At 39.9% G+C, this 14,188-nt stretch overlaps 1 protein-coding gene across 36 annotated transcripts in view; it reads left to right on the top strand.

Annotated features, from left to right (window-relative positions):
* CLASP1 (cytoplasmic linker associated protein 1) overlaps positions 1-14,188 on the top strand; it is a 161,712-nt gene that overhangs the window by 110,422 nt on the left and 37,102 nt on the right. For 18 of the 36 annotated variants that reach the window (XM_053403302.1, XM_053403281.1, XM_053403285.1 and 15 more), the window contains 8 exons: positions 500-562; positions 4,330-4,433; positions 7,483-7,506; positions 9,172-9,416; positions 10,353-10,416; positions 11,146-11,309; positions 13,274-13,352; positions 13,606-13,749. In XM_053403302.1, coding sequence (XP_053259277.1) covers positions 500-562; positions 4,330-4,433; positions 7,483-7,506; positions 9,172-9,416; positions 10,353-10,416; positions 11,146-11,309; positions 13,274-13,352; positions 13,606-13,749 — 887 coding nt within the window. The remainder of the gene's footprint in view (positions 1-499; positions 563-4,329; positions 4,434-7,482; positions 7,507-9,171; positions 9,417-10,352; positions 10,417-11,145; positions 11,310-13,273; positions 13,353-13,605; positions 13,750-14,188) is intronic. The other 18 variants (XM_053403308.1, XM_053403350.1, XM_053403372.1 and 15 more) reach the window with 1 other exon arrangement.

The following is a 14,188-nucleotide window of genomic DNA, read 5'->3' as shown; positions in this document are numbered from 1 at the left end:
AATTGTCTTTTTATTGACCATGGGTTCGCATCTATGAATGAAACTACTGAGGTTTAACACTTGCAAGCACAGTTTCTAAGGATTCATTGCGATTCTGCCATAGGATTTAGACGGACCACACCTAAATCCTATTGCTTCCAAGTTGATCATTTCATGTTTTCATCAGTGATTCTCCTGAACCCGGCAGGTGATTCATGTTTCTCAGTCTCTGCTGGACTGCACGTAAAGTCTCAAAAGGGGTCCCTTCTGTTTTTCATGCATCATGCCCCATAGCTGGAGGGGGAGGGTGGGGGGTGAGCAAGGGAGCTTTGGGTGTTGGTCCTGCTTGTGGGGCTGGCACTCGATTTATATGTCCATTCATATGCGATGCCATTTCCTTTTCACTATGTAACGCCAGTGTTGGTATTAATCATGTGCATCCTCTTTGGACTGTGGCACTTTTCTGTCTTGAGTACATGTGTGTTAATCCTGTGGGTGTTGCCATTCCTTCTACTTGCAGCCTCTCGACGTCATTCCAGGTCCACTAGCGCTCTCTCCACTGCTGATTCTGTTGGGCAGTCAGGTGAACAAGTGCTAACTGCATGAGTCTGCTTCTTAATAGTGTCTCTTTTTATTGCCATTTTAACATTTGCAGTCACAAACGTCGCTCTCCATTTAGCATGTGCTTCTTCTTTTTTTACCACCACCACCGCCGCCGCCATAGGCTTTCTTTTTTTTCTTTTAAACATGCTTTTGTCACTTTTAAGTTTTGAATGCGTTTTTTTTTAAAGGTGGGTTGGTTTTTTTGGTTTTGCATACTGTTATTCCTGGAAAGGAAACAATGTTAAAATGGCGATTCAGGGCTTTGTTGATGTATCTTCTATGCATTTGTTCAGACAGATTGCATAGTATTTTGGGGAATGCTGAACAACAGCCACAGGAAGCGCAATTTTCTAATGCTCAATAAATAAATGGCAGAGTTGACCAGCAGCAAGGATGTGGCTCAAAATTCAGTTGTACAATGTATCTCTCTGGTGTGCAAATAGCAAAAGTCAGTTTAATATTCTTTGGTAAATACAATTTTTAAAATGATGTTCAATCCAAGCTTTATAAAACTCTTATTTACTGAAAGGCACAAATCAAGCAATTAGAAGCTTGGGTTTTTAAGCTGGACTGGGTCTTTACGGATTTGCATTAGCTTCTTAAGCCAAGTAGTATAGATTTCTATCGCTCATGATTTATTTGAATTTGTGCTATACATTTGAAAGGTGGCAGATTTGGTAGAATTTGTCTCAAAATGGGTGTCATTGAAAAATTATTTGGGATTTGCCTTGTGCTCTTCTGAAACTTTACTGGAGAACTTCATTCATATCTCTGAAATGGGCTTTAGTACACTGAAAACATACTCTTCCAGAGTGAAGGACTGACAAGCCCAGAACTTGTCCCAATAGAAACATGTATAGCATCGTCACCCATCTCATGGGTTCTGCCCATTTGCTAAAAGTAGGGCATATAGCTGCATGCCACCTTGTAACTTAATGTGAGTTTAATTTAGTTGTTTCTGCTGGGTATTTTAAAGGCTTATGACATGATTTATTTTACCATTCTGATTATCCACATCTTTTAAAAAACTATCTTCCCTTTTCTAATGCAGTCTTAATTTTGCTTGATAACATGTGACAGATAGAATTCAGTTCTGTTTTTTATGAAAATTGTGAGCATTTCAACTGGCATTGCTGGAGCTAGATTTTCACTCTTTACCAATTTACACAAATGATCTTTTCACTTGAAAGATAATTCCCCAGTGGCATGCCTTTTTCCTGGAGGGTGGCCATAACCACACTGGGATGCAAAGATTTCTTTTACTTCATGATTTGTCAAAGAATTGTTCAGTATTGGAGCTCTTGCCAGGGTGGGTGGGATCTTGATGTATTAAATCAAGTTGGTGATTACTTTCTGGGCAAGAGTACTAGATTTATGTATGTTTTCTGGAGCAAATTTGGTTGCACATACCTCTTTGATCACTTTCTTGTTCATTCGCATGTCACAAAATTAGCCTAGTAAGCTGCATGTGGCACATTCTGGGGCCAGTTTACCATGTATGAAAGTGCAACCAGTTCCTTGATTTTGGGAAGCAGGTAGCAATAGAAATAATGATTTGCCATGTCTGTGGGGAAACGTCACGTCCCAAAATTCCTGTGTACCTTTCAATGGGGCAACGCTATGGCAGTTCTATATTTCAACTGTGGATATTCCACAAATAGTAGAAATGTTACCCTAATCCATGACCCAGCTGAATTTCAGCACTTTTAAACCCCATGCAGATTAGTGGTTCATTTCTTTCATTGAAACAAATGAAAGTGGTTAGCTTTGGCTGGATCATACACTTCATTTTATCTCTGCTATTACTGAAATTTTGGAAGATGCAAATCCAGGGGGTGAAATTCTGGCTTTCAGTGAGACCTGAGCAATGCCACCTGAGCCAAAGACATAAGTGCAGTTATCCTGCTATTTGTAGATTCTCTGAAACCTCCTACTCAAATAGTTCCACTGAACAGCGGAGGGCTTTAACAAAGTAGGTAGGTTATAGGATTGTGGCTGTTATATTGCACCAGATACTTACTGATACTTACAAAATTATGGTTGACTAGTACAAAACTTCAAAACAGTGCATTTGGCTTGTCACTTCATATACATTGTCACATTTCCACCAGGTCTTCTACTTGAAGATCTACTTGAAACAAAACTGACGTTTGAAGCAAGTATTTGTGTTGCTTCTGCAACTAGGTGCATTAAAAAAGGGAATAGTAATAACATGCAGTTTTTATTTCCTTGTAAACATCATCAGTCAATTGCTTTCAGAAAAAGCTTTCCATTAAAAACGTTTAATTTTCGCATGTAGTCTACTTTTATTTTTAGAAAATGTGCTTGTTGTAAATTTAAAATGCCTTATCTTGGTAACGCATTTTGAAAAATGAAAAACTTTTGGTATAATTGCCCCGATGCTTAGAAAATTATTGGTTTTGGCCTCTTAACATCGATTCTTCCTTTATGCCATAATTGATCTGATCTTGCTTCCCTTCCTGCAGACCTAAACAAATATCGAATGCAAAAGTTGAATGCAACTTTTATCTGAGAGAAGATTGCAGAGTTCACAGAGCTCACAAATGATTTTTCCTGTTGAACTTACTCTGTTTATGCCTAGGTTCCTGCATCAGTTGTTATTGAATCTGCACACCCCCATTAAACCTTACAAGAAATTCCTATTTATTGGAGATGAAGCTACTTAAGCTGTTTCTAATTAGTGTGCCCTAAAATATTTGCATGCAAACCACCTTTTTATCACTTATTGCACAGTTGCAAATTATATGGTTCAGTAGTGCAGATTATCATTGTCCTTATCTAGCAAGGGAAATATGCAAGGACGCAGCCTTCTGCTGTTGCAGGTAGTTCATATCCATACACTCATCCACTTCGTGATGCTGATTGGGCCCCACTGAACTGACTAGGGATATACACCACCATTCAGCTAATTGCCTACAGCTAGAGTAGGATTGGCATGCCATGTTTCTACATTACTGTTGCTTTTAAAAAGCTCAAACACTGTGATTTTTATTTGATTGATAACCTACGCTAGCTGTTGAAAAAAAAAATCCTTTTGAAATTCATTCTATCATCATTATTATTATAGTCTTTCTTCTATAAGGCTGTGAAACCCAGATTCAGATGTAATGCTAAGCCAAAGCATGGCTTACCTCTGTGTAGCCCATCAACAGTAAGGCCACAGTCTTTACTCTGGAATCTGCATGTTTGCTAGTTCGTGCTAAGCCATGTCCTGGGCCACTGTCAGAGTAATTGTTAGCTATTCTAGAGTATTTTAAAAAGTACACATTGCAGGACCTGCAAAAAAAGAAAGAAAATTAATAGAATACTAGTGACAATTTTTCTCATAAAACACACACACAACACACACTCGAAAATTTTGTTGTGGTACTCATGCATCATCCTTTGAACAATGAGTGATATCCAGAGATTGTTTCATTAAAAAGACACCATAAAAGAGATCAACTCCCTCCCCGCTGTTTCTCGATAGGAAAGTATTCTGGTGACTTGTCCAATGCTACATCTGGGATCCTAGCTAGCTATGTAACAGGACTCTACATTTTGACAAGTCTGTTGTGGTGCTAAAGAGGTCTGATCATAACAAAACAAAACAGTGCCTGGTAATAATTAAAGCCATGGTGAGAGTTCCCTCTCTGTGTCGGTTCATTCCTGGCCAGCAGCCTTATTAATATTCCAAGGGACTGTGAACTCCCCTAATGATGCCTTTCAATATTGTCTTTTGTGCAGACCGGTTTGGGCTTGGACAGCCAGGCAGGTTGCCTGCCTCTATGAATGCAATGCGAGTCCTCAGCACAAGCACAGATCTGGAGGCTGCTGTGGCGGATGCACTGGTAAGAAGGAAAGCACAATGCTACCAACACCAGAAACTGACTTAAAGCTGCCTATTGTACGTACATTCTCCTGTTTCTTGTTTATAACTGTTCCTTTTTAATGTGCGTGACACTGCCTAAATGTCTGTCTTGGAGTTTGGCATATGTGGAATAAAGTTAGTTAATGCACAGCCGTTCTGCACAAGAGGCAGAGCTGTTGTGACTGCTGGCATTGGAGCTGAGAAGACTGACACTAGTAGTCTCAGATAGAAGTGAAGAGTTGCAAGCATTAACTGTTTGATCCTAACTACCCTTATGTGGAAGTAAGCCTCATTTATTTGGATGAGTCATATTCCGTCTAAATGCACTTAGGAGCACAGCCAAAGTCTCTGAATTGCTGTCTGCTCTGTTCAGCAGTTATATACCATGGTAGATGAGATGCTTCAGCTGTAAGACATTAAGGACTTGTGTCTCTAGTTCTAGATATTTCAGGTTTGATTTCCAGCACAGTAGGTGTCCCTGGTGTGGTTGGTATCTGGGGTCACTCTCATATCCTCCAATGATGCTCACCAAGGCCCCTGCCCCTCCCTATTTTATTTTATTCTTTTTACTTTGGGGGGGAGTGTTGGTTGGGAAGTTTCCTGAATTGGGGGGGGTGTTGCCTGCTTTTTTTGCTCTGTGTTTTACGTGTTTGGGTGTGTGTGTGTTTAACTCTTTTTTGGGGATTGATAGATGGATGGATAGATGGATAGATAGATAGATAGATAGATAGATAGATAGATAGATAGATGATAGATAGATAGATAGATAGATAGATAGATAGATAGATGATAGATGGGTGGGTCTGAGTACTGCTGTTACTTCTGTGAAATGGGTATTTTGCAGTTCCTACAACAGTTCCTTTGATTTTCAAATGTGCCTCCAGGCCTGAGAAGGTTGGGAATCTCTCCAGACGTGTTAACAAATTTTGCTTGGCTCCTGAAGGTTGGTTGGTGCATTTGGAAGGCTAAAAATGAATCTCTTTTCCTAGGGAACTCGTGAGAATTGTAGCTCTGTGAGGGGAAAAGGGGTCTCCTGACAACTCTCAGCACCCTTAAGAAACTACAACTCTCAGGATTCTTTGGGGGAAGCTGTGACAATTTAAAGTGGTCTCATAGTGTTTAAAATGTGTGGCGTGAATGTGGCCTTAGAAGTGCTCTGCTGGAAGCTCCTCATTTCCAGAAAATCACCCATTAAGTGCATCTAAGTACAATGTGTTCTGCTATGAGTGACACTGTGGGCTTGATTCTAGCTCCTAGACTATGGGTCCACCTATCTCAGTATTTTTTTACTGAATGAAAATGTTCATCCATGACTGACTTTGTTTTCTCACCCACGACTGAAGAACTTCCATTAGAATGGATAGCTAGCGAGGCCTCCAGTACTTCAGTACAAGCTGTCTCTTGTGTTTGTTAAAGTTGACAGGGAACTACTGGCCCTGAGGTGCAGCATGTGAATTATACGCTCTCTCTCCCATGCCTCAGTAAAATCATAAATCCATAAAGAAAGGGCTGTAGTGAAGTTGGGGCCTGTATTTTTTTCCAAAATAAATTTTCAGATTACCCTGTCAGCTGAAGCATACACGCGTCAGTTATTTTCATCTGTCTAAAGACTGGTAGGGAGAAGGGTCCTGCAGTCTCTGCCCTCAACAAGTATATCATAAAATCAATTCTCCACATGGAACACAGAGACAATTTGTTTCTACTTCAAGGTAGTGGTATTTTGCATTGCCGACTAGCAATGCAAGCCCAATCCAGAAAACCCCAGAACTGGTAAGATAGGGCCTTCTCATACTGAAGATATGCAGAGCAGCAGACCAGTCATCTGACTTATTGAAACCCTGTTTGGCAGATACCCAGGTCCAGTTGATGTTGCAGTAGAACAAGAAACCCTCCAAAGTCTATTTCTGTTGAATTTTGCTGTTTTCCTTATCGTTGTTACTATTGTGAAAAGGCAGCTGTTTTACTTTTGGTAGCCAGTCTCCTGCCTTTCTCTGTTTCTCACTGAAAAGAATCCCCTAATCTCTAGTAGTCTTTCTCACAAAAGCAGCATTCTCTGCTCCCTGCCCCTCCACCTTGGTATTTGAGAAGTCTAGATGCTGCTCCAAAAAGGCTTTATCCCAACAAACAAGATTTCAAACAAAGCCCTGCAGGTCAAATTCTGTGTCCTGGCACACACTAACTTCTGTACCTGTAACAAGAGACAACTGAACCTGGTCAAAAGAAACATTTTTGTTTCTGCCTAGCAAACGTGACATCAGTGTACAGAACCAGTCTTGTTGATTTGAAGGTCATTGAGAAACATTGGGATAAAGGGATTTCACATTCAGGGGAAGAAATAAGTCCCAGCTGGCTATGAGAGAGGGAGGGAGCTCTGGGAGACCCTAGTGCAGGCATAGGCAAACTCGGCCCTCCAGATGTTTTGGGACTACAACTCCCATCCCTAGCTAACAGGACCAGTAGTCAGGGATGATGGGAGTTGTAGTCCCAAAACATCTGGAGGGCCGAGTTTGCCTATGCCTTCCATAGTGTATTTGAACAACTTTGAAGAAAAAATAGCTCTTAGTTATTTGGTTTTCTGTGAGGCTAGAGAGCGTGTTATCTCTTCCCTGTCTTCGATTCTGTGTCTGTGGGCTGGTAAGAGATAACATGTCCTCAAATGCCACCTTAAGGAGAACAGAAGCTTAGGGGTGATAATCAGGACTGCAGTTCTTTTTTATTGGAGTTGTATAAAAGTGTCAGAATGGCATAGGATAATGTTGGCTTTAAGTGTAGGCAGAATGCTAAGTGCGCATCACCTATGCGTGAATTGAAGAGGTATTGGGAAGTGAGATCAGAAGAGCAATCTGTTTGGTGCCATGCTGTACCCATTTTAATTTTGTGTTGCTTGAAGTAAATCTGGCTCAATTTATATTTTTATTTGCTAAGACACATTTGCTTGTACATTTTTGTTGCAAGTGCAATCCCTGCATAAGCTTCTGACATAATTCTCTTATGCTTTCTCCCGCCCTTCAATCTTTTCCTGCATACAGCTCTTAGGAGACTCCAGAAGCAAGGTACTAGTGCCTGACTTTTTGACTTTTTGTTGTTGTTTAGTTCTTTTCCTTTTGTCCTTTTTCTTTTTTTGCTTTTCCTGTTACAGAATTCATATGGTGCTGTAATTATTCTGATATGTTAGAGCCCTATCAAGCTGTGGAATTGGGACCTCAGAAACACGTTCTGTATCATTCACTTAGTGTCTGTGTGTGTGTCAAGAAAACAAGAAAAGCCAAGAAAAAAATATCTTTAATGAATTATGCAAATAAAACATTACTATTATGTACACGTGTATATGCATATATGCTAAATTATGTAGAGGGTGGGAAAGATCAGGAAATCGGGTGTAATACATAGCTCTGAAAATAATAGTTATTTGATGTTGCGTAGCACAATTAGGTATTTCTAGCAAGGGTGGGAGCATATTCCATATTATTATTATTATTATTATTTTGCTGTATGCCGCCTTTCCACATTTCAAAACATGCTCAAGGCGGCTTACAACATGAAAATAATACAGAACCACGGCATAGCAAAAGTAGTCAAACAATAAATAAAATATTTTAAAATATGCATCCAAACTGAACAGTTTCCACATAAATCACAACAGGATCTAAAATAAAGATACAAAAAACCAACAAGCAACAACCCCCCTCACCAAACAACCCCCCAGCCCAAGAGTGTTCAGTTCAGCTGGAGTTACTTAGGGCTCTGCGCTCCCAGGCCAGGTGGGGAAAGGCCTGCAAGGCAGGGAGCAGGTCTTCCAGGAACACACAGGCAAGATGGTCTCTCATTTGGCATATAGCTGCCATTCTTCATAAGGCATTGCCCATCCACACACATTATGTGACAATAAGGACTACATCCAAAGTAAATATGAATTTTCAAAGCAGCCTATTGCACTCTAGTGATAGTCTCTAGGTTTCCATAAATATACACAATTCCAAAAACAAGAACCTCTCCTAATGCTAATTTTGGGACATCTGGATCTTATGCTGATGCCAGCAGGCGGGGGGTTCCCTGTGCTCGTCTTACACATTTTCTTAGGATTTGAACTTCATTGGGATTAGAGGGAGTGTGCACATCTTTCTGCAATGTATACTTTGAGTAGCTTTTATGGAGTGTGATGTAATCATTTCAGAAATTCATTATCATTGCTAAATATCTTATTTGCAAACCTGGGCTTTCAAGACATTGGTTTTCACTAAACGAAATTTGTATTAGCATAATTATGACTCTTGTTTATTAATGAAGAATCAATACTTAAAACCATAAATATGACATACTATATAAAATCTGAATTTATATAGGTGAATTTGGAGGCAAACCTTGTTATTTATTTACAAAACGATATCAGCAACAGAATATTTCTCTTTTTCCAGTTTAAATCACTGGCTTGTTAGCTACATGTTTTATCTCCGCAGTTCTTTTCTATATTAGTATTTATGATATCTCATTATCGGTAGTTTCTTCTTTCATAGGGCCTTTTCTGTTATCACTGCTTATATTTTGTCTATGCCACTCTTCACCAAGACTCCTGATGCAGTTTAATTGTGGTTTAAATGTTTTTATGCCATAATCACCAGCAGGGTCAAACAGGCTTCTTTGGTGTTAAATTCCTAGTTTTTTGCTTCAGTGTGATCACGTGGAGCCCACTAAGTTCAGGGTTAATTTCCCCCCACCAGAAAAAGCCGGTGAGACGAAGGTATGAGCCATATGGGATGTATTCTGATGATGATGCAAACAGTGACGCATCAAGTGCTTGCTCAGAGCGCTCCTACGGTTCCCGAAATGGAGGTATCCCACACTATCTGCGGCAGACGGAAGATGTGGCCGAGGTCTTAAATCACTGTGCAAGTTCCAACTGGTCTGAGAGGAAAGAGGGGCTAATAGGTCTACAAAACTTATTGAAGAGCCAGAGAACACTGAGGTAATTGTTTTAGTAAAATTAAGAGAGGTATTATTTATTTATTTAATTTCTATACCGCCCTTTATTTTTAACTCAGGATTAAGGAATGCCCTTGAGTGTGTGTGTGTGTGTGTGTGTGTGTGTGTGTGTGTGTGTGTTGTGGAGGTTTCTAAGCAGAGGTTGGATGGCCATCTGTCATGGATGCTTAAGCTGAGATTCATGCATTTCAGGTGGTTGGACTAGATGACCCTTGGGGTCCCTTAGAATCATAGAATTGTAGAGTTCAGTGATAATAAAAGGTTCTGCAGCAGAAAAAAACAAAAGAGGAAAGCCCGATCAGCCATATGCCACACAGCAAACAAATAGAGGGCAGGTGATCACCCTAAACAAAAAGCCCTCCGGAATGGCATTTGCAGTCTCCCTAAAGAAGGGAAGAAGCTAAATTCTCCTTCTGAGGGAGTGCTGTAACCAAGGAAGTGTTGTCCCATGTAAACACCTGGCGTACTTCTAATACTGGTGGGATGCAAAGCAGGGCCTCCCCAGAAGATCTCAGTGGATGGATAGGGTCATGTTGGAGAAGGCAGTCTTTGGAATATTCCAGCCCCCAAACATTTGTGGTTTTAAAGTTGGCAACCAGCATCTTAAAATTGGGGCTGTGAAGTAAAGCAGTGTAGAGTAAATCATTTTTGATTAATATGGTCTTAATTGTGGGACCCGTCATCAGGCCGGCAGTAGGAGGGAGACTCATTACACTCAACTATCATATAAAATTGGCATATCCTGAATTAATAGCTCCACCTATTATATTGTTTGTGAATATGACCAATCTTAAGAACTGTATTTTATAGTACCACACATTTTATGGTCGGACAGTAAGTGTAAAATACTTCCTTTCCAGCATTTTACAGATACTTTATGTCAGATCTACAACATTCTCATTTGGGTTTTGTGTTTCAGCCGAGTTGAGTTGAAAAGACTGTGCGAGATCTTCACACGCATGTTTGCTGACCCGCACAGCAAGGTAAAATCCTAAGTAGATCTTGTAAGATAAACCTGTAATATTTTCTGAATGTACATATTTGTTGGTATAAAACAAGCTTGTTATTGAAACCTTGGTTGTCTCAGTCTCTTGACGGCGTCATTATGCTCTGAAACAGATTTGACTTTGTGTGCAATATTTTAAGGCTTCTTAGTGAAGGAAGTGGGGGTATAAAGAAATTATCTCACTACGAAATATTTGTGCCTTTCTTCCTGAAGCTTGAGCATTGCAGAAGTAGGGCTCATTTAGGGCAGAACATCTCCTTAATGTGCAGTAAAAACGGTTGTTTCAAAATATGTTACTTGCATCAATTTGTAAACACTTAACTCTAGCCTATAATAAAACAAATGTCTCAAACTTTATGTGAATGCATATATTATCTGGGTATTGGGGGAAACTGCCCTAGAGCAGTTGGCTTTGGTTCTCCATATCTATGTACTAATGAATGGTTTGTTTTGTTGCATGGCCTGTTTTGCGGTGGAATTCACTACAGAGAGTAAGTGTATTCTCTTTCCTCCTCACCCCCACCCCTCCATGTCACCTCTTTTATATGTTTAATATGGCACATCCTGAAAGTTTACAGTGCTAACATTGTTTCTAAAAGTATTCCGTATCTAAAGTAGATCCCCCCTTTTTCTTCTTCTTTTGGACATGTTTGCGGTGTTATTATAACTATTATTCTCCCCCCCCCCATCTCTATATTTCTTATAGGTTTTCAGCATGTTTCTTGAAACCCTGGTAGACTTCATCATTATTCACAAGGATGATTTGCAGGATTGGCTTTTTGTCCTCCTGACACAGTTGCTCAAGAAGATGGGAGCTGACTTGCTGGGCTCAGTACAGGCAAAAGTGCAGAAAGCTCTGGATGTAACAAGGTAGTGTGTCTGCAAATAACAATGGATGACCTGTGAACCTACCAGCAAGGTGACTTCACCAGACATTTAGACATAATGGTCCGCTTTGGATATAACATGAAATCGTAGTTTAACATCACAGGAAGAAGCCTGCTTGGACCCCATGCACAAGCACACCCTACTTCCTGCTCCTCTGATGCAACCACAACAAGGAGATCAGCAGAACATTTCTAGATTTAAACTAACCACAGTTTGTTGCTGCATCTAGACCATTCTGTGATTAGTTTAAGCCATGGTTTATCGAAACAAGTTAAGATCAATTTGTGGTTTTTGGCTTCTTTTAGTAAACCAGGAATGGGGAATCTGGGCCTCCAGATGATGTTGGATATCAACTACTTGAAATTTAATAAATGAATAAAAACGATTAAACAATTGATGACCGTTTAAACTGTGTGTATGGGGAAGTATTTTTTTTATTATTGTATGTCTTTTCTGTGTTTTTATATAGCAACCCCCCCCTGTGATCCTCTGATGAGGGGCAGTATAGAAATAAAATGCTCAACATCCCTAGCTGTTGATCAGTCATCAGGGATGATCAGAATTGTAGTTCAACAGTATCTGGACGGCCAAAGATTCCACATTCTTGAAATAAGCCACAGTTTAAACTAACTGCAGTTCCTAGTTTGGATGTAGTAAGAGACTACAGTTAATTTCAACCCGGAAGTGGGTGCTTCCAATAAAATTCTCATGGCTACATTGGGCGAGGAGAGAGTGCTTACGCTTGAATCTCGGGTAGTCTTGTTTCTCTAACACTAAACTGGTTTAGCAGTATATCTAAACCACGCCATTGTAACACCTGGTACATTTCAGGAGAGAAGCTATTTACTTTGCTTTACTACTTGAGGGAACCTTGCCGTTCCATTTAAAACCAGCATAAACGTTGGAGCCCAGAGGTCACACCCACACCATACATTCAAGGCACTCTTCTACAACTTCAATAGTCATGGCTTCCCCCCAAAAATCCTAGGAACTGCAGCTTGTTAAGGACTCTTAGGAAGCCCCTCGCAGAACTATAATTCCCTGCACCCTTAACAAACTATAGTTCTCAAGATTCCTTGGGCTAAGCCATGACTGTTAAAGTTGTACAAGAGTGCTTTAAATTATGACAATGGATTCTTGACAGTTTTTCAGCAGCCAATAGTTAAGGTCTATGCTTGGACTGCATAAGTTGGAAGATGTCGTTCATCAACCACTACGCTATAGAGCTTCCCTCCCTTTTCAGAGGGCTTCCATGGAACCCCAGGTCAAAGAAACAAGGGCTGCATGTAGCAATGCCCAAAGAACCATCTTTGCATTTTTGCAATTTTTTTTTTTGCATGTTTGCATTTGAGACTCGTCTTTTTTTAAAAAAAAAAATTATTCTGTTTTTTGTGCTCCCATCACCCAGGCTGTGAGTAGTAAATGCTGCATCATTTCTCCATCTGAGACAAGATCTTACAAGAAAAGGAAAACTGAATGAAACAGAAAGTGGGGAGGGGGGGAGAGAACTATCTTTTTAGAACCTTTGTTATTGACTGAACATTAGCCATGTCTGCACACCTCAGTAAACCATAGGTGAATGCAATATGTATGAACAAGAACAAGACACAACATGCCTGGAAGTCGCCCTCCCCCTGCTCCTCATCCCACACAGCCTGGAGGACGACTTCAGAAGCTCTCATTTGCACTCTCAATTAATCGGTTTCCCATGACATCCAAACCTGAAAGTGGCTAGTCTTAACTATGGTTAGTTTAAATAAGCCAGCTTCAGCAATTATATTTGCAAGTTGTTTGAGATTAACCATAGTTAATTCACAGGTTGCTGATCTAAATACTACAAACCGTGGTTTAGCATCATGTGCAAATGTGGCCTCTTGTGTGCATAAATGTTGTGACTAGTAATGGAATTTGTTGTCATGCATTGTTTTCTTTTCTTTCCACTCTAGGGATTCTTTTCCGTTTGATCAACAGTTTAATATTTTGATGAGATTTATTGTAGATCAAACCCAAACACCAAACCTTAAGGCAAGTAAAAGCTTTTGCATTAACATTGGGAAATGCTTGCATCTGAGAACATAGTACTTGACCACAGACCACAGTGGGGAAGGTAGTCTTTTGTCCAGTGTTTATATTTTAGTGGCGTTCAGAAAATCTAGAGATGACTTTTATATAGCAATCAGTGACCCACAGATTCTTGAATAGGAGCAGGGAAAGATCTTGGGGTTTGGGGAATTTGCAGTGTTCTATCTTACTTACAGAAGTATCCCACTCACTTTAGGTAAAAGTGGCCATCCTGAAGTATATTGAGTCCTTGGCCAGACAGATGGACCCCACAGATTTTGCAAACTCCAGTGAGGCAAAACTTGCTGTTTCTAGGATCATTACTTGGACAACAGAACCAAAGAGCTCAGATGTGAGAAAGGTGAGTTAAAGCAACGACAAGGGTTAAGTGTCAGAATTTTCTAAGTTAATATAAACCATTATAAACATTGTGAAATTGAATAGGTCAAGTAATTTGATTTTTGAATGGCTGTATCTATATCTGTCACCTTAGATAAAGTTTATGGCTACTTAACCATCCATTTTTGTCTTCCATAGCATTATATGAATAACCAGAAGAACTTTGAACTCTTTTTTTAATACATCTGACGGATCAAATGGTATTTTACTTTGAAAAGAGAGAGCCAGTTATTCACCATCCACAATATTTGCATTCCTATTAGATAATACAAGATTCCACTCCCTAGATAGAACAAAAACAGGATCTAGAAGCATATTTTCTATGAACCCTAAAATTCAGAGAACTTGCTTGCTTGCTTGTTTTGGAACATTTCTGCACCACCCACCCCCTTTATCACTTG

Source organism: Podarcis raffonei, chromosome 1, assembly GCF_027172205.1.
Source record: "Podarcis raffonei isolate rPodRaf1 chromosome 1, rPodRaf1.pri, whole genome shotgun sequence".
NCBI classification, from domain to species: domain Eukaryota; kingdom Metazoa; phylum Chordata; class Lepidosauria; order Squamata; family Lacertidae; genus Podarcis; species Podarcis raffonei.
The sequence above is the reverse complement of the archived record's forward strand: the minus strand, read 5'-3'. Positions and strand labels throughout refer to the sequence as shown.